The sequence below is a fragment of the Alligator sinensis genome, unplaced genomic scaffold (genome assembly GCF_000455745.1).
Source record: "Alligator sinensis unplaced genomic scaffold, ASM45574v1 scaffold195_2, whole genome shotgun sequence".
In the NCBI taxonomy this organism is placed as follows: Eukaryota; Metazoa; Chordata; order Crocodylia; family Alligatoridae; genus Alligator; species Alligator sinensis.
Genome location: NW_005842253.1, coordinates 1,714,915 through 1,732,956, shown reverse-complemented (window position 1 = coordinate 1,732,956; position 18,042 = coordinate 1,714,915). Strand labels below are relative to the sequence as shown.

The 18,042-nt window shown below is 42.2% G+C and overlaps 1 protein-coding gene and 1 long non-coding RNA gene across 5 annotated transcripts in view; both read left to right on the top strand.

Moving 5' to 3' along the window:
- Window positions 1-18,042, top strand: part of JAKMIP3 (Janus kinase and microtubule interacting protein 3) — a 93,882-nt gene that overhangs the window by 68,100 nt on the left and 7,740 nt on the right. For all 4 annotated transcript variants that reach the window (XM_025208815.1, XM_025208814.1, XM_006027583.2 and 1 more), the window contains 5 exons: window positions 3,485-3,550; window positions 3,998-4,066; window positions 4,161-4,238; window positions 14,947-15,150; window positions 15,729-15,794. In XM_025208815.1, the coding sequence (XP_025064600.1) occupies window positions 3,485-3,550; window positions 3,998-4,066; window positions 4,161-4,238; window positions 14,947-15,150; window positions 15,729-15,794 (483 nt within the window). The remainder of the gene's footprint in view (window positions 1-3,484; window positions 3,551-3,997; window positions 4,067-4,160; window positions 4,239-14,946; window positions 15,151-15,728; window positions 15,795-18,042) is intronic.
- On the top strand, window positions 4,384-10,700 carry LOC112550917. Its single transcript, XR_003094994.1, has 3 exons — window positions 4,384-4,556; window positions 8,919-9,207; window positions 10,508-10,700. It is a non-coding gene; the product is annotated as an uncharacterized LOC112550917 (long non-coding RNA).

Sequence of the window (18,042 nt, the reverse complement as noted above, 5' to 3'; positions counted from 1 at the left end):
AGGGAAGGATCAGAGTTGTAGATAGCACCCCCTGGCATTGGAGGGCAAAAATGGGCAGCCTACCACCTAATTAACACCATAATTATTTATCATCAAGGCATGGCAGGAGAGACAGGTGGGCTGTTAGCCCAGAAACAGGTGGGCGGGCCAACATGAGAAAAGCCCCAGGAAGGCCACCTGTTGCAGCCAGGCTCTGCAGCCCTAGTTTTCTCTGCCTCTCTGTTCCAGTGACAAGGGTGGCAGAGAGATAGAGAGGGGTTTGGGATGGAGAGTTGGAAGGCTGATGGGAGGGAGCCATGGATCCAACCCTCTGCCAACCCTCCAGAGACATCCTTCATTCCCTGTAGTGTCTCCTGGCTAGAGAGCCATTGTTGTGAAACATTTCAGTTATGAAATATTTCAGCCACAGGGTAGCATAGGGACTATACATATGTCTCCCTGCTGAAACAAGTCCTTTTTGAAATATTTCCAAGCCCATTTCATTTGAAAATGTTGTAAAAAAAGTACATATGTCTGCACCCTTAAGTGGGCAATCTCTCTCTCTCTCTCTCTGTCTTTTTGCCGAAGTTGAGATCAGTCTGTTAAAACCTTTCCCATTTAGTGGTAGCAGCAGAATGTGAAAGCTAGATGTTATAGACCAGCAACAAAGCTGCAGCTAGACATGTTATGGGGCAATTTAAAATACCTTCTCTTTTCCCCCAAGGCTCTAATTAGGCCACTTAGCTCATCATTTCTGTATGGGTTGTCACTCTCAGAGCCCTAGATTCTGTGTTCCACAGAACTAGGCAGATGAGTAAAAATGGTCAAGTGAGGAACTGAGAATATTTTTGCTTTTGTCAATATCAATAATATATCATGCGCCAGAGAACTTCACAGCAGCATTTTAACAGTTCACAATTTAAATTCCTGCCAACATAAACATAAGTAGCTTTACTCACATAAGTAGCCCCATATTCTCCAGTTGAATTACTCATGTAAAGTTACACAAATGCAAAGTGTTTGGGGGAAAGGGCTCTGAATGGGCAACACAAAACAGAAAAGGATGCAAGAAAAAACAAAAAAAATATATGTTTGAAAAAATATTCCATCTACTCCATCCTAGTTTCCTTTTACATTTTAAATCCTATCTTACTAGAAACCTTTACTAGTGTTTCTTAAAATTAATTATCTGTAATCTATTTTTATTTACTTTTAAATTGTTTTTCCTTTCAGTAATTTTAATATTACTGTTTCTCTTTTCATGGGCAAAAAGTGACTCCCACTTAAGGAAAGCTTAGCAGGTCCACAGGACTTGCCCTTTAAAAATCTCATTAGATATCTAATATGCAAAGATACTAGTCTGAATTTTGCCTGCAGGAACATACATGACACACACAGTGGGTCCACCCATCAGATGCCAACTCTGCTGATGGGTCGTATGCTCTTGTGCCTGTCATCAACTTATTCTTCAGCTTGGCCAATAATCAAGTGTCCTGGGGGAACTGCTCCTTTTTGATTACTTGTGTTTTGCCATATGTATTTCTAAAAGGGCCCTTAGGACTCATAGCCTTTAACTGTTTCCAACTGACTTTTCATAAATTAATGTGTTATTTTGGGTAGGCTCCATTTCTTAGGACAGTATAGGATAAAGCAGAGACAGAGGAGAGCATGATTAAAATATATTCTGCTGCAGGCTATGGGTTACTATTCCAAAACATAACCATAAAAGGACTAAAAGCCACAAATTCCCTCCCTTCCCCGCACTGTTAGCAGAAATCTGTTCAGGAAATACTCCACACAACAAGAAAGCTACCCCCTCCAATTCCCTGTTAGATGTCCCTGCCTATATGTGAGTGTATTTTTTTAATGATTTGTTTTCAGACCTTCAGTAAAATCTTAAAATCACTGTATATACACAACACACAATTATTTACATTTGAGTTAGGTTTCCTAACAAATTATCTACTTTCTGAGCTCAACTTTCACCAACTTTTCAGCCTTATGCCCATGAGGAGAAAGTCACAGTTAAACTCTATGTGCTGTTTCCTCAAGTGCAGTTTTGTGCTGTAAAATCCATAGTGTGGAAAGGGCTAGAGATGGGCTGATTTAGTCTCTTCTCCCTTATCACCTGGCTCTCAGCAGGGTTTGGATTCAGTTTCCTGGATTTAAACATATGCATGTCCAAACTGGCCAGGAATGTTCAAATTCAGATTCATCCCAAGATAGTCACAATTTAATGGAAATAAAGATGAACAACGATCTGATGAAACTTCAGTCATTTGAAAGAAAAAAAAAAGTTAGATAACTGGTCTTACAACTTTTCTTCTCCATGGAGCTGAATACTCATGAGATTTCTTCATCTCTCAAACCTGAACACCCTGCCTAGCCTAAATGTGCTCTTAATCCAACTATCTACATTTATTTGTGCTCCCTCTTTGGTCACTGTCTTTCATCCTGAAAGTCCTGATCCTGCAAATACTTATGCATATAAGCAATGTTATACATGAAAGCATTTCCTTTAACTCTGTGCTCACATGCATTTCATTTTTCAGGATCAGGTCCTTTCTACTTTGTTTTCCTCCAGGCATGTTATTTACATCATGATAATGTTGATATATGTGTTAATGAGTCTAATTCCATGATTGGACTCAGGATATCATTAATGTGAAATGCATTGCCTCATATATGCACATTTCATCACCAGAGTGAAGACACAGCCTTTGACAGTAGGAGCCCAGTCATTTCCCTAATACAACCTGGTTAACAATGGCAATGTCTGCAGTCTCTTAAGGCTCTCATTGGCAATGTGTGTGACAGAGGCAATGACATTAATAAAACATGCCAGCTGGATAATATGCAAAATTCCAATCATTTCAAAGCTATGAATATTTCATTTTTCATTCACAGTTCGTGAGTATAGTTTTAATAATTTAAGATTGCCAGCAATAAACACACGTGTATATTCATTACAGTCACTTTTGACCAAAATCTACAATAAAGGAAAGTTTAAAATTAGATTTTCAACAACAACCATTTTTAGATACTTTGCTTTTTGATTGCAACATCAGGGCCATAAATATTAATCTCTTGTATGACAAGCAGGGGCTTTAAGTGGCACCATTTTGTATTATCCTGTGTTGTTTTGTGGAATTGTGTGATTATCCCCAGATGGGGAAAACAAGAAACAATGCCACTTAATAAGAACCAGCTTGTTTTAGATATCCCAATAACTTGTTTGTAAATGTGAAAGGAGAATTAGGTGTATTGTTATTAGTTGTAGTGTTATAGTATATGAGGACATCCTGAAAATACAATATTTTACAGTAACAAGTGAACAACAGTTTTAAAATTACATTCAGTAGTATTATATTGAATATTATTTTATTAGATTTACCATTCCAGTGGTGTGTGTGTGTGTGTGTGTGTATAATTCAGTATTACCCCGATAGTGGAATAATGACAAGAGGATTGACTTTATTCTAATTATATTTTGCTTTTGGTGCAGAATCTGACCAACGAAGAGCAAGTGGTTGTCATACAAGCAAGGACAGTTCTCACACTGGCCGAAAAGGTAATAACTACTGCATCATTAATAGATTAAATCATGTTATAAAAATGTTTGCCCCTCAGAATAGTTTGAATTGACATATTGGTATAATTGTTTCTTCACAAGATGATAAAAGTTCTTTAAGTATACTTATGCAATATTTTTTCAAGATATTTAAAGATAACAGACAGTACCATAATTTATTTTAATGTATTTAAGTAATAATGTTATCTTGGGAGATAAATTGCTGGTGTTTGGAAGACTGTTTCTTCTATTCACCAGTTTATAAGTATAATTACTTGATTTTCATTGTTTTGGATTTGAAATGAAATACATTTAATATAGCATGTTAGAGTTGTAATGGAAGTTGAGTAGTAAACATGCTTTATGGAAGAAGCTGTATGTTATTGGTTTTAGGAAACTGATCTATCAATATTTAGGACTTAACTTCTTATTATTTTCTATATGCAGTGGCTACAGCAGATAGAAGTGACAGAATCTGCACTGCAGCAAAAGATGCTAGACCTTGAGAATGAAAAGGTACTAGAGAGGCTTTCGGCTGGTAAAAAAACAACTGCCATTAAAATTTGTGTCAATAAAAATCAAGGTAACCTAGTCCTCTTTCTGTCCACAGGAGCTGTTTAGTAAGCAAAAAGGTTATTTGGATGATGAACTTGATTACCGGAAACAGTCCTTGGATCAAGCACACAAGGTAAGAGATATCACTTGTACATCATACAAACAGCATACAGCATACATCGTAAAACAGATGTATGCTGTTTTATATAAATTACTTCATGTCATTTTTCAGTTCTTCTGAGTAAGGAACTCCCTTTGGATAATCTGGGAATTCCATGGAATGGTTGGAGGATTGTAAGCCAATCATTTAGACTTTCATAAAGCAATGAGTTCTGAATGGGCAGATTCCTGTGTTTGCAAGGAACTCATTGCAAAACCAGGGACTTAAGTATTGACTTTTGACACAAACATTCTAACGTGACTGTGCATCTGGAAGGAAAAAACGTAAATCGTAAGTAAATATAAAATTTCTATTTACCCTAAAAAATATATCTTATCTTAGGGTTTTCCCCAGAAGAGTATGCTCCAACTCATCTAGCTAAAATCAAGCTAAACATGTTATTCTGCATAAGGAGGAAAAAAGTTTAGATCAGATTGGCCTAAAATGTATTAGCTAACCCTGGTCTAAATTTGACGACCATTTCTAGCCATTAGTCTTTTTCTACAATTAATATCCTACATAGAATTATATTACCACCAAAAAAAAGTGAAAGGAAATATTCATTCCAGTTTTTGGACATTTTTTCCCCTGTGCTGTCTCATAGCTGAATAAGATATTTAGTCTTCCTTTTGGATATTTTATATATGCTATGGTGCAAAACCATTTGGGGAAGAAATCTTTCAATACTGTTAGTAGTCCTACATTTCTTCTAAGAGTTTGATGTTGTGAAGTGCTCAGCTTCTTCTGAAACTAAAATCTCTTTAGAGCAGAATCCATAGAAAAGAAATAAGTCCCAAGTTAACTCTATGTTCCATACTAATACAACAGCATGGCATAGATACCAAATGCATAGCAGCTAAACTGATACAAATACAACATACAGAGTGCATCTATGCACGCACTTTACTGCAGAGTAGACTAATTAGCTCTGCCATAAAGTATCACTGTCTACACATGCCTGCATACACTGTCTACACCCATATTAGGGTACAGGAAATTAACTCCGCTGTAGGATAGTACTATCTAGGACATGTATTATCCCACAGCAGAGTAATTTATGCTGTTATCCTCACACTATAGCACCCTTGTATCCCAGCCAGCCCCTCCACTGCCCACTGCTGCCACCTGATCCTGGGGCTGAGCCCTCCAAGGCCCCTGCCAGCCCTGGGCTTCTCTGCCCTGGCTCTTCTATCACTTCTATTACTGTGATCCCAGGCGCACATGTAAATTCTGCACCTGGGAGCAGCTGACTCCAGTGCAAACTGAGCTGGAGTTTATTGTGTTGGGGTAATTCCACATGTAGATGCACCCGGTAGATGCAACCATAGGGTGTGTCCAGACGAGCGGGCATGTGCCTCTTGCCCCATCTCAAACCCCTTTGAGATGGGGCAAGAGGCACATGCAGGAATGAAAAAATGTTCCTCACGCTGCAAACTTGCAGTGCAGAGAGAAAATTATACCCCTGGATATCCAGGGGTCAAACAAAAACCTGGGGGGAAAACCAGGTCCGGGCATGGTCCCAGACCATGCCCTGAAGCAACCAGAGGCTCAGTCCTCCAGAGATGCTCTGGCAGAGTGCCAGAGTGTCTCTATGATTGGTCCTTTCCCTGCTCCTGAAGCATGCTGCCTGCCCATGCTGGGCAGGCAGCAGTACAACCTGCAGGGACCCGGACCCAGCTTTTGCCAGGTAAGCAGGGGGTTGGGGAGCTGGAGGAGGGGGGAGGGGACCTTGGGAGGCTGGGGACAGTAGGGGAACAAGCAGAGGGCCAGAGACAGCCCTAAAGGCATTCCCCTTCTGTCCCCTGCTCTCCCGAGGCTGGAGGCATCAGGGGAATGTCTCTGTGGCTGTCTCCAGCCCCCTGCTCCTTCCCCTCCTTGTCTCCAGGCTTGTATCCAGGCTGTGGCTGTCTCCAGCCTCAGGGGAGCAGGGGAAGGAGCAAGGGGCTGGAGACAGCAGGAGAATGTATCTGGGGCTGTGTTCAGCTCCCTTCTTCTTCTTCTCCTGCTTGTCTCCAGCCTCAGGGGAGCAGGGGACAGCAGGAGAATGCCTCCTGGGCTGTCTCCAGCCCCCAGCTTGTTCTCCTGGTGTCTCCAGCCTCCTGAGGCTGGAGACAAGCAGGGAAAGGAGGAGGGTGATGGAGACAAGCAGGAGGCTGGAGACAAGCCCCTGGAGATAAGCTGGAGACTTCCCTTGCTCTCTCCAGTGTCCTGCTCATTCTCTGATACTGCTGATGAATGTGGGGGGAGGGGGCCGGGAGAGCAAGCAGGGAGATGGGAGAATGAACAAAGGGTGGGGGGAATGAACAGGAGGGGGGGAATAAATAGGGGACAGGGGGAATGAGTGGGGAGCAGGGGAATAAATGGGGAGGGGTGGGGGGAATGAGCCTCCTGTTTATTCTCCTATTCTCTCCAGCCTCCAGAGAGGAGCAGGGGAATGAGCAGGGGGCTGGAGACCAGCCGGGGGGGGCGGGGGAGGGAGCTGTCTCTAGAAGGGCCTGGGACCCTGCAGGCAGTGTAGTCCATGTGCTGTGGGGTGGGGCTCTGCCCTGTGCAGGGCAGGGGACCATTGAGTGCACGTGCACTCCCTGAGCATGGTGGTGCACCTCCTCAAAAAAGGTGCTGCCGACACTGTTGGTGGTGCCTGTAGGTGGGTGCCACTTGCCACCCTACACCGCTGGTGGTGTCTGCAGGCAGTCAGTGATCGCTGCTGGCCACTGCTGTTGCTGCTGGTGGTATCTGTGGGTGCTCATCACCCCTGCCCTGCTGCCGACTGTGCCGGCAATGTGGCAGGGGAATGAGCAGGGGGCTGGAGACCAGCCGGGGGGGGCGGGGGAGGGAGCTGTCTCTAGAAGGGCCTGGGACCCTGCAGGCAGTGTAGTCCATGTGCTGTGGGGTGGGGCTCTGCCCTGTGCAGGGCAGGGGACCATTGAGTGCACGTGCACTCCCTGAGCATGGTGGTGCACCTCCTCAAAAAAGGTGCTGCCGACACTGTTGGTGGTGCCTGTAGGTGGGTGCCACTTGCCACCCTACACCGCTGGTGGTGTCTGCAGGCAGTCAGTGATCGCTGCTGGCCACTGCTGTTGCTGCTGGTGGTATCTGTGGGTGCTCATCACCCCTGCCCTGCTGCCGACTGTGCCGGCAATGTGTGCGGGAGCTCCCCACTTACCACTGCCACCACGCTCTCAGTGGGGCCATGCCCTATCAGCCACCAGGGGTATGCGGTGTTCATGCAGGGGACCCACCCCTCCTAAGCAGCCCCCACACCCACAGTCCCCCCACACCTACCCATACAGTGACTCGCATCCCCCCACATCCTTCCACACCCACCCACATCCCTCCACCACCCTTTCCACCCCCTCCTGCAAACCCCACATCCCCCCATCACACACCCACCATGTGATAAGGAAACCCAAAGCAAACAAAACATATAGATATTTAGGATTTATTTTATTATGATGCTAGAGACACTGATAGGCTTCCAAATTTCTTGAATGTTGTAAATATAACAATAAAACATTGCCCATCTGGTCAATCCCCCTTTCTCTCTCTCTTTTGTTCTAATTGTGGAAGAATGTGGATTTTGGGGTATTTTAAAAAGTGAATTTGGGATACTGCCTCAGCAGTCTAGCTGACACAAGGAGCTAGTGTCCCCAGATACCAATTGCCTGGACCCCAGAAGCTCTTGAGGTCACATAACCCTGAGCTGCTGGCCAGGGCAAGATTTTGTACTGCTGGGGCCAGGACAGGGCAGCTTTTCATACTGCTGGGGACAGCACAGGTGCTTGCCTCAGGCTCTACCTCCCCCTGGATGCAGGTCTGGGAGGAGCCAGGCAGGGTTATTTTGCCCCAAGTGGCACAATTTGCTTCACAACAAAGTGCATGTCCAAGCACGTGCACTGAGGCAGAAAGCCCCGGCTCAAATTTGCACTGCTTCTATTTGAGCTGCAGCAAGTGCACATGCTTGCATATGTAGACACGCCCATAGGGTTTACTTTGTGGACCCTAATCCAGCTGCTTTGCACTGCTGAAGCAACCCAAAGCACTCCCTAGAGGGCAACTGGATTCTTATGGGGGGCACTGGGAAGAAGGATGAATGCTGGAGGATGAATGCACAAGATCTTCAGCTGGTGCAACAGCTCATTTCAGGCAATATACCTTAGATTGACCCTGAGGGTGCATCAGCCTCTAGCTATTCTCCTGCTTATGGAGGAGGTGGTTGTAGAGACACTCTTCCTACCTCTCCTCCTTCTGAATTGTGACAACTGTCAGTTTGGTGGAGTTGAAGTCTGAGACACAAAATTCATATTTAAAAATAGACCTTGAGACAGCGATGATCCCTCTATGAAGCACCTGTACTTAGCCAGCAGTTATGAAATTTCTTTCTGCTTCTGAAGTGCTCTGAAAGTAGATATAGTGCAGCTGGAAAGATTGATTGACATTGTCCAGAACTCCTTTATATGTAATGGAATCAGCAGCAAAGTTGATCAATACCAAGCAGTAGATATTGATTTGCATTAAATGGAATTCCATTACATCAGTGTGGCTTAAGGGCAATCACTCTTTCATGTTGCATTCCATGTACTATCAGTCCCAGGATGTTATACTCACTGAGTAATCCCAAACCAAATACATTTTCTGTACTTCTGCCCATAGAAAATGAATGAGTATGTGATGGTAGGTATAGAATTGCCTGAAGATTACCTGCATTTCCTATTTCTTGACTACTTAAAGCAAGTATCATCAAGCAAAGCAATGGGCTTCACCAATATATCCTAAGTGTGTGTAAAAAGAAATAAAAGAAGAACAATTTCAGCGGCAAAAGAGCTTGTTTCCTGGGATTGTAATTTTCACTTGCACCATTACCCTGTCTGCACTGCAAGATAAAAGAATCCCAACCCTTCAAGTGACCAACTATAGCTTGCAAAATTACCAATGACAGATGGTAAGATTCTTTTGTTTAGTTTGTCATCATCTTTATTTGATTTTTCTTTTTGGCTATTTATTGTTAGGAGCTATTTACATTTATGGTAAACATCTTCTGCAAGCACTATTCTTTCCACTTTTTCACTCTTTCATGTGGTTATTATCAGTATATACATTATAGTAGCATGTAGAAGTTCAAGCCCTAGACAGTTAGTTAAACCAAAAATTTCTCTTTCATTTAGTTGCAGTTTGTAACATTCATTTCCTGTGTACTTGTATGAATATAGGATGAAAATCAGAGTGGGGACAGAATTGAATGATATTTTAAATTATATTATTTATTATCAATTATTAATTCCATTCATACTCAAAGTTATTTTAAATGTATAGGTGAATATGTTAGCTAAACTAGTATAGTTATTCCAAAATCAGGAATATAGAGACCCAACAATAACTAAAATACAACTAATAATTATTTTTGCTAAAACAATTAATGTGGGTATGCTGTCTACTATTTTTAAAAGTGATAGAAGAGCACTCATCAGAAAGAGCCACACTTTCAAACATGGGCGACTGGTGCCTCCCGAGTCTGTGGAGGCACCAGATCAATGACCAGGGAGGGGCCCCAGCGGCCGATTGCCAAGCCTGGAACCACCAGTGGTGAAAACGGAAGTGCACTTCTGCAGGCACTTCAGGTTTTGCAGCTGGTGCTTCCAGGGAATGCATGGCCAATCTCAGGGAGTGCACGTGCACCCATGTACACACATCGCCAATGCTTTCAAAATAGTAGCAGTGCTCATTCCTAGTAGAAATGCACCGGTACTGTCCACCAAGTGTCATTAGATTGAAAGTAATATTCTGCTGTATCTTTGCTTATTCTTCTTTGAAGCACATTCTCTCAGTCCTGACTCAACTACAGAGAAAAAGTGAGACAAAGATCCTCACCTGGATCATGGCCTCTCCTAAGAAGACTCCCAGTCTTTGTTTTTTGGTTCTGAGACTGTTACATTGTTTGGCTACCAGGAACTAATACCAGGACAACTAGTGAACCACATAATTTTGATTGATCATTGATCTTTGTTTATACCAAGAGTGTATACAGTTGCTTCTCATGTTATGTGCCCTTGAAAATCATCTCTCATCTCATCTGCTTTTCATTCAACAAAAGCACATACATTCTGAGGAATGCTACACTAAGGATATTGTGAAAGGCTACTTTTACTACATTTATTTTTTGCATGTGCTTCATACTGTTTAAAATAGGACTTTTTCAAATGCTGCCAGTAATACCTTCTTTTTTTTTTTTTTTTGTATTTTAGAGGAGCAGCAACCAGACTGAAGGAACATTCGGAAAAGAAACTAACTGCAGGAATATGAAGTGGCAAAGCGGTATTCACACCATTTTCAAACTTCAAACCAAGTCTCTCTGCCTTGTTATATACAATTTTTTTATACCTTTTTATATACAATTTAATTAAAACTTTGTAATAGCTTTTTTAAAGCAAAAATAAATGGAAGGCAAGTAAAATATATTTTAAAATTCACTGATTGTTATAAAACATGAAACTAAAAAATAAAGGTCATTTTGGTATGCTGAACATTATTGTTCCTGCTTTTTTAAGAACTGCTTGTACTCCTGAGTGCATTTATCTCTGACTACCCAGACATGTGTGTCCACCCATACATGCATGCATAGACATCTCTGTATGACTGTATATTTACATGGAAGTAAGGTTATGAGTAGAACTAAGGAAAAAGATGAATCCCTGGCAAATGGAGTAGAAAATCACAATATCTAAAGTTTAATGCAAAGCTCAGATGGTTTGCTTATGCTTTTTTAAGAAACAAAAATAAGATAATTCTCACAGGTGACAACTATTTTCAGTGGGAAAAAATATCTTTGTAAGTGATAGGTCAGATTCACAAAGTGAGTGATTTTTTTTCCTCCAAACTGATGGGCCTTAAGCAGTTCAGGCATTGAGAACTGAGTACTCTGGAGGAAATGGCAACATTTCATTCTAGACAAATATATGAATAATCAAAAATATCTCTGAGTTCTGATTCCATATCCCCTATCCTATGACATCTACATACTGTTCTCTCAGATACATTCCAGGTATAAACAGAGAAGTGAACTGGTGGATAGCTATTCTAATGTAATAAAAGCCTTAGTCTGTCTGTCTGTCTGTCTGTCTGTCTGTCTGTAACACTTTATTCACACTGTGATTGGCTGACAAAACAACCAATAACAATGCTGACTGAAGCAACCAATCAGAGTGCTCTGCACAGACAGACACACACAGTGGAGTGCTGCCATGATGGCAGGGACTGAGGGGCCAGAGCACGGGGTAAGGCCAGTGCTGGCCTTGGCCCCCTCCCTCACTTCTTGAAGGTGGACAGTGGGGATGGAGCGGGGGGAGGGAGCGAGGCCAGCACTGCTGGCCTCACCTCCCCAGCCTTGCTTCTTGAAGGTGGCAGCAGCGCAGGGTGCTGGTGGCACAGCACTAGCCTTGCCCCCCGCCACTCCAGCCTCAGCCTCATCACCACATCCAAGGGGTGGCCATGCCCTTCCCCCCCCCAGCAGACAGACAGGACCAAGGGATGGGGGGACATGGGGAGTGGAGGGGCCCACGGGGCCAAAGGTGGAGTGGCAGCACCACCTGGGTGCCAGTGTCTCCCGCACCCCCAATTTGCTAGTTTTTTTTCATAATGTCAGAGATAAATTGTGGGAATTTCCAAGAGAAATTTAAAGGATAGATCACAATAAGCCCGTTAATATTGCAAGCCTGAAAATTTGCTCTAACCATCTCTGAACAGGGCATCTATACACATGCTTCAGGGGGTGGGAGGATGTTTTAATTGGAGCGGCTCCAAGAGCGGCTCTAATTAAAGTTCCCAGAGCGTCTCATGTATCAGTGTCCCTGTGCTTCAAAATGGTGGCAAGAGTGCTTTATCTAAAGTTTGTTTGACAAGCTTTAGGTGAAACGCCCCCACTGGCATTTTGAAGCATGGGGATGCTGATCCACAAGATGCAGAGGCTGGCTGGAGTGTGGTAATTACCAGGCTCCAGTAGACTCAGTTAATTGAGTTTGCTCCGATGTACTGTAGTTACAGTGCATCAAAGCAGCCTCTGCAGTCGTATATAGGCACCCTGTGTGCGGAGGTAGCAGGTGTTTAACAATTGATTTGCTGTGTGTCTCCATGTGTCTTGCCAGAGAACAGCAAATAATATTCTTACCTCACATGAAGAACATTTTTTTCTAAGATTATGAACTGAAGAATCCTTGCAGACTGTATCTAACGTACATAGAATAAAGTACAAATTAACTTAGATAAAAGGGTGTTTTTAGGTCATTTTATCTTCAGAGATTGATTGAAAGAGAGAAATCTTTCCAGATCAAATAGCTACCACCTGAATTGAATGTTTACCACTTGAATTTAGAGAGTGAAGCTTATCAGGGAACCCTAGAATGCATTTATTCCTGATAGAGATTTCCATTATCCATATACAGTTCCACCATAAATTATTGTGGTTTGGAAGCTGCTGTAGATGTTCAGTATATCTAGATTCCTAATATTTTAAGCCAGAAATATGTCCCACTGATGTTCATAAAAATATTGATAAATTAGTGGAAGGTTAGACAAGAGCAGCACAATTAATTGAGGAGTTGGAGAGATTGATTTACATTAAAAGCATATGAGCTAAGCTTATAATTTAGCTACAAATAAGTAAGGGAGCATATAATCATTAGAAGAATGATGTTCTGAAATAGTTTTCCAACCGAGTAATGGGACAAGAAATCTCACTGTTTTCACAGTGGAGCTAATTAAGTTTATGAAGGTGATTATATGATGTAGTTGCCTGCCACAGCTGGAGGAACTCCATGACCTAGTGTCCTTTTTTCTATTTCCTATCTTTCTAGGGCTAAAGAACTAAAGAAACATGGGGAGTATATCAGTCCATAAAAGAACGTATAAAGCATAGCAGAATAGGTGTAACAGAGAGCAACAGAATGTGTCTGAGAGTGTAAAAATGTAGCCTAGCTATTAAACAATATCAAAGTTCCCTGATGGAAGTAATGGACATCCCTTTAGGTAGGCAAAAGTAAGCAGAACTCTTGGGTAGGTGATATCTTTTATTAGACCAACTAGATAATTGCAAAAAATATATCTTTATTTGCAAGCTTTCAGGCGCACATGCCCTTCCTCAGGCATAGGACAGTGCAAAGACTGTAAAATTTCTCCCAGGTGAAAATAAAAATTCATATTTCATAAGACAGCTGAAAGATGGTGTAAGATCTCCTGGTTGGAAAAGTTCATTTTATGCAAAATAGGCTCAGATAAAAGTAGGAGCAGTCTATTTATCTCTGAGTTGTCTGATGGCAAGTAGGACATTGAATTATGCTTCTTTTTTGTGATGTTGTTTTATATTACACAGGAGGATGGTGATGGAAGGCTCTTCTGGGCAAGGAATTTCTATTGTGTTGAGACTGCTTTGCACTCTCCTATGTCTGAGGAAGGGCGTGTGTGCCTGAAAGCAACAAATAAAGAAAAAAATATTGCAATTATCTAGCTGGTCTAATAAAAGATATTACCTCCCCAAGAATTCTGATTACTTTTGCCTGAAGACCAACGTGTTTCTGTATCCCTGCCATCTGATTCTGATGGTATATGAGGAGGGCGACTGTCTATGCATAGCTTGTTATCTATGCACAGCAACCATCATGGATTTAGAATCCTAGGATCATAGAAAAGTAGGGCTAGAAGGGACCTCACAAGGCCATCTAGGGCTAGACCAGCCCCCTACTCAAGGCAGGATCACCCCTGACTTCTTGCTTCATTTCATCCTTCTCACCCTTCCTACTTTCTGAATCCCTGGTGATCACCAGGATTGGTGTCTGAAAGAGATTGTTCTCGTATGGCAGAGTAGGCAAACTGAATTAGATGAAAGTTGATCTACCCATGTCCTATAAAGGAAGTTGTTGCCATTGCTTGTTATTACAGTCTTGGTATGATTGGGCAATATTTGTAAAATTCCCATTGATTTTGAGTATGTACTCAAATGGGACAGCTTGTACTATATACCTCACTTGTACCTTTGTTTCTTTGTTTTTTCTTACATTTAGGCCATAATATCTATAAAATGTGTATGCTGAAATTTCATAATGTCAGTGGGGCGGTTTTATACTACATGGTTATAGAATATACTCCTATACCCTTTACACTGTTAAGAAATGGAATGTAAATTCTTATTTCATAAACACACTGAGGAGTTGATTCTAGGTCTTTGAAATCAGTCCATCAGCACATAAGGTCAATACAGAAGACATGAGGTGATGTGGCATTTCTCAGAAGTACAGGGGGGCAGTGCAGGAGGCTGTATACTAGTTGCTCTTTGCTAGTTGAGGATAAGGAATTGGGCATACCTGCATAGTACGATCAAATTCTAGGCTGCACGGAGGCCATTCTAGCCATCTGTGTGCCCTTGGCTCAGCTCCTGCTTATACCAGAGGTGTTTTCAGCTGTCACTGAAGTCCAAAGTCCAGGCAACATAAAGGAAGCTTGAAAGAACCTTTGTACTTTTTACAGTGGACTGTGCCTTCCATGATACGATTTGCAGGACATCCAGCACCTAGTTTTTCCCTGTATCATTTTCTGTAGCGTCATACAGTTTGGGACAAAACATGTTCTCAACAGCTGTCCTCCACCACCACTAAGAGAAAGGATAAGCTGACATCCTTATATTGTTTTTGACTAGCAAATTCTGGAATTAGAAGCCATGCTATATGATGCCCTGCAGCAAGAAGCCGGAGCCAAAATCTCTGAAATTCTTTCACAAGAGGAGAAAGACAAGTTGAAGAGTGCTGTAGAACAATGGAAACGCCAGGTTATGAGTGAACTCCGAGAGAGGGATGCCCAGATTCTGCGTGAAAGAATGGAACTCATTCAACATGCACAACAGGTAGACATTGATACAAGATGTGCAATAGTTAATGCTCTGTTTGCCTTCCCCAGATTAAAACATGATAAAATGAGAGCTCTGTCCCTTTATATTTTGCTGCTTCTCTCTCTTTGATTAAAGTGAAGTATATATTCCAGCTGTTCTTAACCAAATGTTTCCAGAGGTTGACGTTCACTTTCCTTTGCCAGAAAGCCAGCATATATCCAGATAATATTAAAAGCCTAGGATGATATTTTTGGAGTTGCCTATGGTGTTGGGCACAAAGTTTCCATTAATCTTCATGGGGACAACGTATCCATGTTCCTTAAGAAATTTAGAGAACCCCACAGGCTTTAGTTTTTGGTCCAGATCCTAATTTACCTTGGATAGTCCCTCATTATGGGCCCTATGTATTTTCTATGTCTACTAAATGCATGATGCACAACCGTTGCACTGGATGAGGACATACCTAAAATTAAAACCTGTATCAGTTAACAAAACAATTTACTATCTCTCTAAAAAATGAGACCCCTTCCAACTCTTTCATCTTTGTGAGGCTCTATTACTTACACTTTCATTTTTTGTTTTAAATCTAACAGAGAATTAAGGAGCTAGAAGAAAGAATTGAAGGTCAAAAAAGACAAATAAAAGAATTAGAGGAAAAGGTAAGGTAATAGAAAATAAAGTATTCTTAAATTACACAAGTATTTTATATGGTTGCATGTGTATGTATCTATTGAGACAATAGTCTTATTGAGAAAGTAAAGTTGAAAGTCAAAGTTCTTATAATACCAGTTCATTCTAGCATTATTAGTATAGATGGCGCCTATTTGAAATGCAATGTTATAGGTAGGCAAACCTCAAAAAAATGAAATTTTCTCAGTTAAGCAATAACATTCTGACATTCATCTGAAGTACATCTATACTTAGTCCTCCTAATTCAGTGACAATTGTTTCCCCTGATATTTCAGTAGTTCTGTTTCCAGTCTTGACTGAAAACAAGAAGTGGAGGGGCAGATAAAGATAGAAAAAAGCAGGTTAACTAAACATTTTAAAGTACTTAGGGCAAGTTTGAGGCCAGTTATTTTATCCATATGAAAAATGTTGTAGATCAGTGGTTCTAAACCATTTTGATCCTTCAACTTCCCCCCCGCCCCGACCATGTGGACTCACCTTTCTCCCAACCCCATATGCAGTCCTGTAGTCCATTTTCAGGCCCCCTCACACAGTCCCAAAGTCCAGCTGGGCCCTAGCCCCACCTAATGTCCCTTAGCCAACCACTGTGCAAACCCATGCACAGCTCCACAGGCTAGCTAACTCAAGGAAAGTTTGCCAGGCACACCAAGCAGGTCTACATACAGTAGCTCTGGAACAGAAGCAGTATAGCTGTAGAGGCAGCATAGTCACAACTGTGCCACTTTCCTGTTCAGCAAGTGACTCTGCCTGGCACTTAAGGTCCCCTTCAGGTAGGCAGCCAACCCTCTGGTTCCTTTTGGATCTGTGTCTGTGGCCCTCCAGTGGTCTATGGCCCACCAGTTGAGTATTAGGGTTGCGCGAAGCTCCGGTCACTGATTTGATTCAGCGGAGATTCAGCCCAATTCGGTGGCCAAATCTCTGAATTTGAATTGAATCAGGAAACCCTTTAATCTCTCTGAATTGAATCGGAACCCTTTGAATCGATTTGGAGAGGTTTGGAAAGGTACCAGGCACGGCTTGTGAATGCTGCGATGCTGGGGCGGATGGAGCATCCCACAAGAGTGCAGGGGGCTCTCTAGCACACTTGGCAGCAGGCCCAGAAGTGGACCAGAAGCACTTCTGGGTCCACCGGGGAGTGCGCAGGGGGGCCTTCCTGTGCCCATCTGACTCAACAACTAGTGCCTTCTGGGTCTGGGGGGACACCCAGGATCCCCCTGTGGCCAATTTTCATGGGATGCTCCATCCGCCCCACCATCACAGAATTCACAAGCCACGCCTGGTACCTCAAGGTATGTAGAAAAAACATTTAAAGCTGTGTCTATGGCTGAATCACTGATTCTCCAAATCAGCATCAAATCTTCAGATTTGGATTTGGCTGAATGAAACTGGGGACAGTGATCGAATCAATGAATCAAATCACTGTCCCTGATTCAGGCTGAATCCGAATCTGAATCAAATAGAGCCCATTTCGCACACCCCTATTGAGTATCAGTATTTAGAGCAGGGGTGGGCAAAATGCGGCCTGCAGGCCAGATGCAGCTCACCAAGCCATTCTATTGGCCTGCTGGGCCCCTAAACAATTTAGAAAATTAATATTAATCTGCCCTCAGCTGCCTGTCATGTGGCCCTCGATGGCTTGTCGAAATTCACTAAGTGGCCCTCTGCCCAAAATAATTGCCCTCCGTTAGAGTGTAGCTGCTTTGGTACACACTTAGATTTGTCTTGGTGAAGTACCTAGCACTTAAATAATTTGGATGCCACTGGAGAATCATAGAAAAATAAGCCTGGACTTCATCAGGTCATATAGTCCAGAACCCTGGCCAGGACAGGATCATTTCTGTCTAAACCATCCTAGACAAATGTTTGTCTAACCCTCAGAGGCATTCAATGATGGAAATTCCACAACCTCTTTAGGGAACTTACTTCAGGGTTTAACCACCTGATAATTAGACAGTTCTTCATAATATCTAACATAAATCTCCCTTTTTGCAATTTAAGCCCCTTTCTTCTTGTTCTGATCCTGTGGCCATGAAGAACAATTGATCACACTACTCTGACAACACTTCCTGTATTTGAAGACTGTTATCAAGTCTTCTATTCTTTAGATTAAATAATCTCCCTTGTTCTAAATTTCATCCCGTCATGTTTTCTAGATCACTAATTTTTGTTGTTGCTGTCTTCTGGGCTCTCTCCTATTTTTCTGCATTTTTCTTAAAG